This window comes from Pelophylax lessonae, assembly GCF_965119305.1.
Source record: "Pelophylax lessonae genome assembly, chromosome: 2".
Taxonomy (NCBI): Eukaryota; Metazoa; Chordata; class Amphibia; order Anura; family Ranidae; genus Pelophylax; species Pelophylax lessonae.
The window spans coordinates 494,449,010-494,461,632 of record NC_138769.1 but is presented as its reverse complement, the minus strand read 5'-3'; the positions used below and the strand labels follow the sequence as shown (position 1 = coordinate 494,461,632).

Genomic DNA, 12,623 nt, shown 5'->3' with positions numbered 1-12,623 from the left:
CGTGTCATCCCAACCAGGCATCCACTAGGTGCCTTGACTGACACCCGGCTAAGCCTCTCAGTGAGCCGCTGAGAGCCTGAGCTGGCTGCTCCCGTCCCTCCACAGCCCAGCGCTCCAGTGAGTGAGGAGGGGGCAGAGCAGAGAGCTGCTGACAGTCAGCAGCTCTCTGCTCGGGGAGCTGTCTAAACCTGGGCGATAAGCGGTGTTCAATCACTGGGTTCTCAGTGCAGAGGCGCAAGGGGACAGATGCAGCATGGGACTGATGCTGCATCGACCTAGGTAAGTATGATTGGGGGGGGGGGGAGCCATACATCTTATTTTGACAAACTACTTGTGCCAAAGGTACAGTTGATCATTTAATGTGGATAGGTATCCTCACTTAACAATTAGGAGGGGTTAGAAATGTTGACCATAGCATCTGAACATGTTTTAACAACACTCTTATTATGGTTGTGGGAAATACAGTAATGCCAATTTTTTCCTTCCATTTGTTCTGAATCCGCCACCTTGTCTGTAAATGGGCTGTAATGCTTCATGTAATAGTGGAAAATATTTAGCTGTCTTTATTAAACCATTGTTAAGTGACCTGTCCCTAGTAAATGAGCTATTTTTATTACATGGAAGATTCTCCTTAGTCTTGCATAATCCTGTGTTTTTGTGGAACTTAGTGATGACTAAAGTGTTCAAAGCTAATAATGTGAATCACTGTATTTTGTGTTTCAGGGCTGTTTATTGTGGTTCTTATGCCACCCATGTTTTGCAGCCATTGCATACTTGTTTAAAGAATATCAAAGAGAAAAGGTATGTTTCATAATGTAAGCTGACACGTTTATAGGGTGTTTGGTTCCATTCTACCATACACTTCCTTGCTACAAAAAATCCCTTTCACACCACTTTTTGCTTCCACCGGTGTCCCTGAATTGATGAGCCTGAATTTAGTACGGCGCAGGGACTAGGCCCTCATGTGTTTTTTTTTTTTTTTTGTTTTTTTTTTTTTTTTACAGTGTATAGTCTAGGTCCAGTTTTACAGTATCTGTAAATAATGGATGTGAATGATGTGTTAACGAATTACCAAAAGTGCTCTTGTATAGGATGGTGTGTGTGTGTGTGTGTGTGTGTGTGTTATATACACACACTGCTCAAAAAAAATTAAAGGAATGCTTTTAATCAGAGTATGGCATCAGGTCAATTGAACTCCTGGCATATTGATCTGGTCAGTTAAGTAGCAGAGGGAGGTTGTTAATCACTTTCAGCTGCTTTGGTGTAAACGAAATTACCGGGGCGCTAGATGGGCAACAATCAGATGACCTCCAAAACAGAATGGTTTTACAGGTGGAGACCACTGAATTTTTTTTCCCTACTCATCCTTTCTGACTTTTACTAGTTTTGCATTTGGCTAGGGTCAGTGTCACTATTGGTAGCATGAAGCAATACCTGGACCCTATAGAGGTTGCACAGGCATTCCAACTCCTCCAGGATGGCACATCAATATGTGCCATTGCCAGAAGCTTTCCTGTGTCTCCCACCACAGTCTCAAGAGCATAGAAGAGATTCCAGGAGACAGGCTGTTACTCTAGAAGAGCTAGACAGAGCAAAAGAAGGTCCTTATCCCATCAGTAGGACTGGTATCTGCTCCTTTGTGCAAGGAGGAACAAGATTAGCACTGCCAGAGCCCTACAAAACGACCTCCAGCAGGCCACTGGTGTGAATGTCTCTGACCAAACAATCAGAAACAGACTTCAAGGGTGGCCTGAGGGCCCACGTTCACAGATGAGAGCAAGATCGCCTTGAGCACATGTGACAGACATGAAAGGTTCTGGAGAACATTATGCTGCCTGTAACATTGTTCAGCATGACCGGTTTGGTGGTGGGACAGTAATGGTCTGGAGAGGCATATCCAGTTAGGGATGCACAGAACTCTACAGGCTAGACAATGGCACCCTGACTGCCATTAGGTATTAGGATGAAACCTTTGGACCCATTGTCAGCCTACGCTGGTGCAGTGGGTCCTGGGTTCCTCCTGGTTCATGACAAAGCCTGGCCTCAAGTGGTGAGAGTATGCAGCCAGTTCCTAAGGGATTGATACCATTGAATGGCCCTCACACTCACCTGACCTAAATCCAATAGAACACCTCTGGGACCTTATGTTTTAGTCCATCTGACACCACCAGGTTGTTCCTCCAGTCTGTTCAGGAGCTCAGTAATGCTCTAGTCCAGATCTGGGGGGAAATACCCCAGGAGATCATCCATTGTCTCATTAGGAGAATACCCAATGTTTTCAGGCATGCATACAAACTGAGTACCATTTTGAGTTGCTGCAATGAAATTTCAGCGAAATGGACTAGCCTGCTCATTTTTGCACTTTGATTTTAAGGATGTGTTTGAATTCAGCCCTCTGCAGGTTGATCATTTTCATTAAACAATGTGGCAACCTTTTCGTTGCGAACACAACACCTAGTCCATATCAGTATAGATATCCAGCATGAGATTTTTTCCCCTATTTGAGATCTGATGTGTTTTTCAAAGTGTTCCCTTAATTTTTTTGAGGTGTGTGTATAGGTATGTATATGTGTGTGTATATATGTATGTATATGTATATGTGTGTGTGGTGTATGTATATGTGTGTGTGTGGGTGTGGTGTGTGTGTATATATATATATATATATATATATATATATATATATATATACATACACACACACACACACACACACACACACACACACACACACACACACACACACACACACACACACACACACACACACACACACACACACACACACACACACACACACACAGTATCTCACAAAATTGAGTACACCCTTTCATGTGACAACACTGAAGAAATTACACTTTGCTACAATGTAAAGTAGTGAGTGTACAGCTTGTATAACAGTGTAAATTTGCTGACCCCTCAAAATAACTCAACACACAGCCATTATTGTCTAAAATGCTGGCAGCAAAAGTGAGTACACCCCTAAGTAAAAATGTCCAAATTGGGCCCAATTAGCCATTTTCCCTCCCTGGTGTCATGTGACTCGTTAGTGTTACAAGGTCTCAGGTGTGAATGGGGGAGCAGGTGTGTTAAATTTGGTGTTATTGCTCTCACTCTCTTATACTGGTCATTGGAAGTTCAACATGGCACCTCATGGCAAAGAACTTTGAGGATCTGAAAAAAAGAATTGTTGCTCTACATAAAGATGGCTTAGGTTATAAGAAGATTGCCAAGACCCTGAAACTGAGCTGCAGCACGGTGGCTAAGACAATACAGCGGTTTAACAGAACAGGTTCCACTCAGAAAAGGCCTTGCCATGGTCGACTAAAGATGTTGAGTGCACGTGCTCAGCGTCATTTCCAGAGGTTGTTTTTTGGAAATAGAAGTATAAGTGCTGCCGGCATTGCTGCAGAGGTTGAAGGGGTGGGATATGCCTGTCAGTGTTTAGACTATACACCACACATTGCATCCAATTGGGCTGCATGACTGTCATCCCAGAAGGAATCCTTTTCTAAAGATGATGCACAGCAAAGCCCGCAAACAATTTGCTGAAGACAAGCAGACTAAGGACATGGATTTAAGGAACCATGTCCTGTGGTCTGATGAGACCAAGATCTACTTATTTGGTTCAGATGGTGTAAAGCGTGTGTGGCAGCAACCAGGTGAGGAGTACAAAGACATGTGTTTCTTGCCTACAGTCAAGGTGGGAGTGTCATGGTCTGGGGCTGCATGAGTGCATCCGGCACTGGGGTCCTAGAATAACATTACCCACCCAATATAAGTAAAATTTTGAAACGCTATGGAGATTTATCTAATTTTAAAATAAATCCAAAATTTTAAATATAAATGTAGATAAGAAAGAAGGAAAAAGGTTACAAGAAGAATTCCCATATAAGTGGCAAGAAAATCTAAAATATTTGAGGTTAAAATTAACAGCAACGTAGAAAGAGTTCTCTCTTATACATTTTATAGCGTTATTAAATGAAATAAAAATGGAGTTGAGGAAAAGCTCATATAAACCATTATCTTGGTTGGGTCGTATCAATATGGTTAAAATGGGGATTTTACCAAAAGTACTATATAAATTTAATATGCTTCCAATACATATCTCACAGAATTATTTTAAAGAAAATAATAGGATACATTTGGCAGTGTAAGAAACCTAGAATAAAGTATGAACTCTTAAGTAATGGCAAAACACAAGGAGGTTTAGCAGTACCAGACTTTAAAAGATATTATAAAGCTTTTTTATTTACAAGCGTTATAGATTGGACATTCAATTCACGGGGGAAAAGCTGGGTAAAAATAGAAAACCCAATAAGTGAAACACTTTTGAATATAATGATTTGAATTCCACAAAAGCACTGACACTTTTCTGAGCACATTAACACAAGAAGTATTTAAGGAATGGGATTTATTACATAGACAAAAAAAGTGGGATTATAATTTACCATGAATTCCACTAGCAGGGACAGATTATTTTTCACCAGGGAATGTGACACGGGGGGAGATAAAGCACAGATAAGGGATATTATGAAAAATGGGGAATTATGTACAATAGAGGAATCGAGACAAAAAAAAAAAATATTTTATTAATAGATGTTTGGAGATCTCATCAACTGTAACACTTTCAAAAACCCTACCATACCCAATAAGATCAGGTGAATATTTAAAACCTCTTGAAAAATAGTTCAAAAACGATTCCGAAAAAATGCACAGCACAAATATATATAAGATCCTTAAAAGAATGGCGGATCCAGTGAGGGGGAAATGGGAAGTAGAACTTAAGTTAAAATGGAATAAGGAAGAAAAAGAAAAAATAATGAGCTTAGCACAAGGAACAGCTATACAGTCAGGTCCATAAATATTGGGACATTGACACCATTCTAATCTTTTTGGCTCTATAAACCACCACAATGTATTTGAAATGAAACAAGCAAGATGTGTTTTAACTGCAGACTTTCAGCTTTGATTTGAGGGTATTTACATCCAAATCAGGTGAACGGTGTAGGAATTACAACAGTTTGTATATGTGCTTCCCACTTTTTAAGGGACCAAAAGTAATGGGACAGATTAACAATCATAAATCAAACTTTCACTTTTTAATACTTGGTTGCAAATCCTTTGCAGTCAATTACAGCCTGAAGTCTGGAACGCATAGACGTCACCAGACGCTGGGTTTCATCCCTGGTGATGGTCTGCCAGACCTCTACTGCAATTGTCTTCAGTTCCTGCTTGTTCTTGGGGCATTTTCCCTTCAGTTTTGTCTTCAGCAAGTGAAATGCATGCTCCATCCGATTCAGGTCAGGTGATTGACTTGGCCATTGCATAACATTCCACTTCTTTCACTTAAAAAAACTCTTTGGTTGCTTTCACAGTATGCTTCGGGTCATTGTCCATCTGCATTGTGAAGCGCTGTCCAATGAGTTCTGAAGCATTCGGCTGAATATGAGCTGATAATATTGCCCGAAACACTTCAGAATTCATCCTGCTGCTTTTGTCAGCAGTCACATCATCAATAAATACAAGAGAACCAGTTCCATTGGCAGACATACATGCCCACGCCATGACACTACCACCACCATACTTCACTGATGAGGTGGTATGCTTTGGATCATGAGCAATTCCTTTCCTTCTCCATACTCTTCTCTTCCTATCACTCTGGTACAAGTTGATCTTGGTCTCATCTGTCCATAGGATGTTGTTCCAGAACTGTGAAGGCTTGTTTAGATGTTGTTTGGCAAACTCTAATCTGGCCTTCCTGTTTTTGAGGCTCACCAATAATTTACATCTTGTGGTGAACCCTCTGTATTCACTCTGGTGAAGTCTTCTTCTCTTGAATGTTGACTTTGACACGCATACACCTACCTCCTGGAGAGTGTTCTTGATCTGGCCACTGTTGTGAAGGGTGTTTTCTTCACCAGGGAAAGAATTCTTTGGTCATCCACCACAGTTGTTTTCCGTGGTCTTCCGGGTCTTTTGGTGTTGCTGAGCTCACCGCTGCGTTCTTTCTTTTTAAGAATGTTTCAAACAGTTGATTTGGCCACACCTAATGTTTTTGCTATCTCTCTGATGGGTTTGTTTTGTTTTTTCAGCCTAATGATGGCTTGCTTCACTGAGAGTGACAGCTCTTTGGATCTCATATGACAGCAACAGATTCCAAATGCAAATAGCACACTTGAAATTAACTCTGGACCTTTTATCTGCTCCTTGCAAATGGGATAATGAGGGAATAACACACACCTGGCCATGAAACAGCTGAGCAGCCAATTGTCCCATTACTTTTGGTCCCTTAAAAAGTGGGAGGCACATATACAAACTGTTGTAATTCCTACACCTTTTACCTGATTTGGATGTAAATACCCTCAAATCAAAGCTGAAAGTCTGCTGTTAAAGACATTTTGTTTGTTTAATTTCAAATCAATTGTGGTGGTGTATAGAGCCAAAAAGATTAGAATTGTGTCAATGTCCCAATATTTATGGACCTGCCTGTAGATCTAAAAATGAAGGCAATGAATTATAACTATTTATCAAAATGATATATTACACCTAGCAAATACATTTCAACCGGAAAAATCACCATTGTGTTGGAGGGGATGTGGGATGAGGGGAAATATGATACACATTTGGTGGAAATGTCCAATTTTATATATACATTTTGGGAAGAAATAATACAGCTCATCCAGAAAATAACAGGAGAAAAAAAATGTTAACCCCTGAAATGTATTTAGTGCATAATAACATATTTACTATAATTACTATAAAACAATATAAAAGGTCATTGAAACCTCACTTAATAAACGCCGCAAAACATTTAATCCCAAAGTTCTGGTATATACCCGAACGCCCAACGGTTAGAGATTGGGTAAGGAAGGTAAATAACATCTATAACCTGGAAGAGCTATATTATAGAGAAGAAAATAAATTAGAAACATTTCCGACAATATGGAAAGATTGAAAAGATTTAAAAGCAAAGAGTTATAGGGAAGTTGGAGGAGAGTAAAGGGGGGGGGGGGGGGGAGAGAAGGGGATGAAGTAGAAACTAAGATCAAACAGAAGGAATTAGAAGTGTGGGGGGGGGGGGTATTTGTTATACTTGATAAAGAAGAAATGTTTTATGAATGAGTTTTGTACTCTGTAGTTATTTATTTAACTTATGTTGGAAATTTGAAGTCTAGATCACAGAATATAATATATACAAGTGTAACTTGAAAAAAATGAATAAAATGTATATAATAAAAAAAATCAAGATGATGCACAAGAGAGCCCGCAAACAGTTTGCTGAAGACAAGCAGACTAAGGACATGGATTACTGGAACCATGTCCCGTGGTCTGATGAGACCAAGATAAAAGTATTTGGTTCAGATGGTGTTAAGTGTGTGTGGCCGCAACCAGGTAAGGAGTACAAAGAAAAGTGTGTCTTGCCTACAGTCAAGCATGGTGGTGGGAGTGTCATGGTCTGGGGCTCCATGAGTTCTTCCGACACTGGGGAGCTACAGTTCATTGAGGGAACCATGAATACCAACCTGTACTGTGACATACTGAAGCAGAGCATGATCCCCCTCCCTTCAGAGACTGGGCCGCATGGTAGTATTCCAACATAATGACCCCAAACACACCTCCATGGCGACCACTGCCCTGCTAAAGAAGCTGAGGATAAATGTGATGGACTGGCCAAGCATGTCTCCAGACCTAAACCCTATTGAGCTTCTGTGCGGCATCCTCAAACGGAAGGTGGAGGAGCGCAAGGTCTCTTAACATCCACCAGCTCCATGATGTCGTCATGGAGGAGTGGACGAGGACTCCAGTGGCAACCTGTGAAGCTCTGGTGAACTCCATGCCCAAGAGGGTTAAAACAGTGCTGGAAAATAATGGTGGCCACACAATATTGACACTTTGGGCCCAATTTGGGCATGTTCACTTAGGGGTGTACTCACCTTTGTTGCCAGCGGTTTAGACATGAATGGCCATTTGTTGAGTTATTTTGAGGGGGACCGCAAATTTAGTTATACACGCTGTACACTCACTACTTTACATTGTAGCAAAGTGTAATTTCTTCAGTGTTGTCACATGAAAAGATGTAATAAAATATTTACAAAAATGTGAGGGATGTACTCACTTTTGTGAGATAGAGAGTGTGTGTGTGTGTATATATAATACAGTGGATAGAAAGTCTACACACCCCTGTCGGTAAAAACAAAAAACTAAATGATGTAGAAGTGTGCGCACGCTCTAACTGGGGATGTAGCTGTGTTTAGAATTAGGCAATCCCATTCAAACTCCTGTTGGATAGGAGTCTGTACACACCTGCCATCAGTTAAAGTGCTTCTTATTAACCCCAGATGAAGTTCAGCTTTTCTAGTAGGTCTTTCCCGACCTTTTCTTAGTGGCATCCTACAGCAAAAGTCATGGTCCACAGAGAGCTTCCAATGCATCAGAGGAATCCCCTTGTTAAAAGGTATCAGTCAGGAGAAGAGTACTAAAGCATTTCCAATGCATTAGATATACCATGGAACACAGTGAATACAGACATCAGCAAGTGGAGAAATTATGGCACAACAGTGGCATTATCAAGAAATGAATGTCCCTCCAAAATTGATGAAAAGACCAGAAGAAAACTGGTCAGGGAGGCTGTCAAGAGGCCTACAACAACATTAAAGGAGCTGTGTGATACATGTGACAACAATCTCCTGTGTTCTTCATATGTCTGGGCTATGGGGTAGAGTGGCAAGATGGAAGCCTTTTCATATGAAGAAAAACATCCAAGCCCGGCTAAATTTTGAAAAAACACACATCTGAAGTCTCCCAAAAGCATGTGGGAAAATGTGGTGTTTGATGAAACCAAGGTCGAACTTTGTGGCCGTTATTCCAAAAGATATGTTTGGCGCAAAAACAACACTGCACATCACCAAAAGAACACCATAACCACAGTGAAGCATGGTGGTGGCAGAATCATGCTTTGGGGCTGTTTTCCTTTAGCTGGAACAGGGGCCTTAGTCAAGGTAGAGGGAATTATGAACCGTTCCAAATACCAGTCAATATTGGCACAAAACCGTCAGGCTTCTGGTTGAAAGCTGAACACGAAGAGGAACTTCATATTTCAGCATGACAACGACCCAAAGCATACATCCAAATCAACAAAGGAATGGCTTTGCTAGAAAAAGATAACGTTTTGGAATGGCCCAGCCAGAGCCCAGACCTGAATCCGATTGAAAATCTGTGGGGTGATCTAAAGAGGGCTGTGCACAGGAGATGCCCTTGCAGTCTGACAGATTTGGAGTGTTTTTGCAAAGAAGAGTGGGCAAATATTGCAAAGTGAAGATGTGCCATGCTAAAAGACTCCTACCTAAAAAGACTGAGCTGTAATAAAATCAAAAGGTGCTTTAACAAAGTTTTAGTTTAGGGTGTGCACGCGTATTATTTTACCATATTATTATTTATTTTTTTATTTTTTACTACCCTCCACCTAAAAGATTTAAATTTTTTGTTCAACTTAATTGTACAGTTTATATAGATACATTTCTGAAATATTTAACTTTGTCTCATTTTTTTCACATGAAAGAATCCTGACATTTTAAACAGGGGTGTGTAGACTTTTTAAATTCACTGTATGTTTGATAGTATACTTATTATGCAAATTCTTAGTTTGCTTTAGAAAACAGCCCAGGCAGAAAAGCCTGTCTCTTGCTAGCAAGCTGCAGAGAAGGGCCCTTTTTCTCTATATGTAAGCAGCATGTAGTGATCACATGGACACAATTGTACCATACCAAATAGATGTGTGCATTCTGCCCCCAGTCATACCGGTGCGACTTGTCATGCGATTTTATAGTTGCAAATCACGTGACAAAGTCACACCCTATTCTCAGCAATGGAAGTGATCAAACTCCATTGGAGTTGCACCGATTTTAAAAAGTAGTTCTTGCACTACTTTTTGCAAGCTCAGATGTGACTTGCATAGACATCTGTGCATGAAGTCGCACAGATGTCCTCCAAGTTGCACCTGAAGTTGCATTGTCATGCGGCCTTTAAATCATGTCATTTTTTTTTTTTTTCCAAGTGAAGTCACACGATTTCAAAGCTGCATTTGGTGTTATTGAAGGCTTAGACACGGTTTGGCTATATTTGGCAGCTCTTTATTAGGAATCTCATTACATCAGAAAAATGTGTCAGCAAAGTGTGAATCGTTGTAGTGGGCTTTTTTGTTACACCATTTGTCAGGGTGCTCTGTGGGGGAAGCACCTCGACCAACAACCTTACAAGCTCTCTTTTCTTTTCCACAGGTCATCACTGTTGGCGTGATCCTGTCACAGTCACTCTCCATGATCATCCTATATAGACTTTTCTTGTCACACAGCCTTTACTGGGAAGTGTCCTCTCTTTCATCAGTAACCATTCCTCTCACTGTATCATCTGGACACAAAAGTCGCTATTACCCTTGATACGATCAAGGAAATATGCTTGACAATAAATCCCTGATCAGCTCCAGGGCTGGGACAGCAAGAAATATTACCCCTTCACTTCTATATGCTTAGTGACAAGATTTGTTGCTACTTAAAGGATCAATGCTTTTTTTCCCCACGTCGTCTTACTCTAGTTGTTACATATTTTCTAAAAAGTGACTACGTACTCAGTGCATCCTTCATCCTATATGATCAGATCTAAAACATGACTGTTCCCAAAAAATCATCCAAAGCACAAGAAAATTATTTTGTTTATAACATTTGGGTCCTTAAGTGACACTTCAAGGGGTCAGTTTATAAAGATTCTCGCACTAGGTCTGTGCATCTTTACCCAGGGTTCACTCGTTTACCAGTTGAATCCCATTATAAAAATGTGCGAATCCTGGGGGAAAAGTTTTATGAAAACCTTTATCAATGGACCCCTAAATATTCATTTCATTGCTGGCTCATTGTCTTCTTTTTTTGGGACTAGTAACAAGAAACCGTTGAGTAAACCTAAGAGCTATGGTGTCCTTTCTATACACACTACAACATTAGAAAGTACATGGTCCTTGTGTATTTCAAGTTGTAGATTTTTTGGTGCTGTTTTATTGGCTCTAGTAATGAGCTTTGACACTCAGCATCCTTACCACTACAGCAGATTATAAATGGAGTGCCATTTGGCTGTGCATCTATTTTTATATGTGCATGTTTTATGTGTTTTTATTTATATGGTTTGTGGTTCTGCTGTAAATGTTATGTTTGGCAAAAATGTAAATGTAACTATTATAGCATAAGACTTTTTATATTATTTAAAATTGTGTCATTTTGTTATGCTTGGTTTTAACAATCGCTCAACTAAAAAAATCCAAAAGTGTGTTTCAAAGGAGTAACCGGCTTGTCATCTCTACCCATAACCACTGTCTGAGAATAAAACTGGTTTGGAAAGTAAAAGGTAATCTGTGGTTTTGTGAAAATGAAAAAGGGGGAAAAAAAATGCATAATATACAAATAAAATGTGTGTGTATGTATATGTATGTGTATATGTATATGTATATATATATATATATATATGTATGTATGTATATATATATATATATATATATATATATATATATATATATATATATATATATATATATATTATTGTGTGTGTGTGTGTGTGTGTGTATGTGTATATATATGTATGTATGTATATATATATATATATATATATATATATATATATATATATATATATATATATATATATATATATAATGTGGGGATTTGCTCTGGTAGGTGGGATTTGCGGGTGCAGTATAGAGGCAAAACAGATGGTTCTTCAAAGTAAATCAGGAGTGTTTTATTTACACTTCAGGAACACAAAAGTAACAGTCTTTCTTGGTGTTAACTCACACCCAACAAAAAGGAAAACTGACAGTCTTAAAGGCAGGTTTAAGCACAGCAACAAGTCCATTCACCTGTGTCTCTTTGGTGCTGTTCACACACAGCAATGGGTCAGTTCATCTGCTTGTAAGCTTTCCAGCCTCAACACTCACTTCCACAGCCTTCTGGTGCCTGGAGACAAATCTCAAACACCTGTTAGGCTGTCTGCCTTATAAACCCCAGGCAAGACCTGGCCTGGAGCGTGGGGAGCAGCCACCCACCCATACCTTAACTGCTCCCAATAAGAGCCGGCCCGGATTCGGCTTTGCAGCCACACTAAAATAGAAAAATGTCAAACAGCACTAGCTGCTGCTGACACAGAATTACCGGCTCTTATCTCACCGAGGCCAGGAACCTCGGTGACACGTATCTTCCGTCGACCACGGATCCATGTGCCCTGCCACATACCTCCCCCCTTTGTTCAACCCTCAGGGGGTGAACACATGTCATACAGTGTGCGCGAGACAGGGCATCCGCATTTCCCTGTAGGCGGCCTGCCCTGTGTTCCACTGAGAACTTGAAGTTCTGAAGGGACAGGAACCATCTGGTGACCCGAGCATTTCTCTCCTTGGCCTGGCTCATCCATTGGAGAGGGGAATGGTCGGTCACCAGACGAAATTTCCTCCCCAACAGATAATAGCGAAGAGACTCGAGTGCCCATTTGATAGCCAGGCACTCTCTCTCCACTATACTGTATCGGGTCTCTGCTGGGGTGAGCTTCCGGCTGAGGTACACGACAGGATGCTCCTCCCCATTGAC

General features: G+C 40.4%; 1 protein-coding gene across 1 annotated transcript in view; it reads left to right on the top strand.

Moving 5' to 3' along the window:
- The window catches only part of GPR180 (G protein-coupled receptor 180), a 55,800-nt gene extending 45,352 nt beyond the window's left edge, over window positions 1–10,448 (top strand). The window contains exons 8-9 of the mRNA XM_082246240.1: window positions 724–801; window positions 10,278–10,448. Of these exons, the coding sequence (XP_082102366.1) occupies window positions 724–801; window positions 10,278–10,436 (237 nt within the window). The 3' untranslated portion in view covers window positions 10,437–10,448. The remainder of the gene's footprint in view (window positions 1–723; window positions 802–10,277) is intronic.
- Window positions 10,449–12,623: the final 2,175 nt, after the last annotated feature.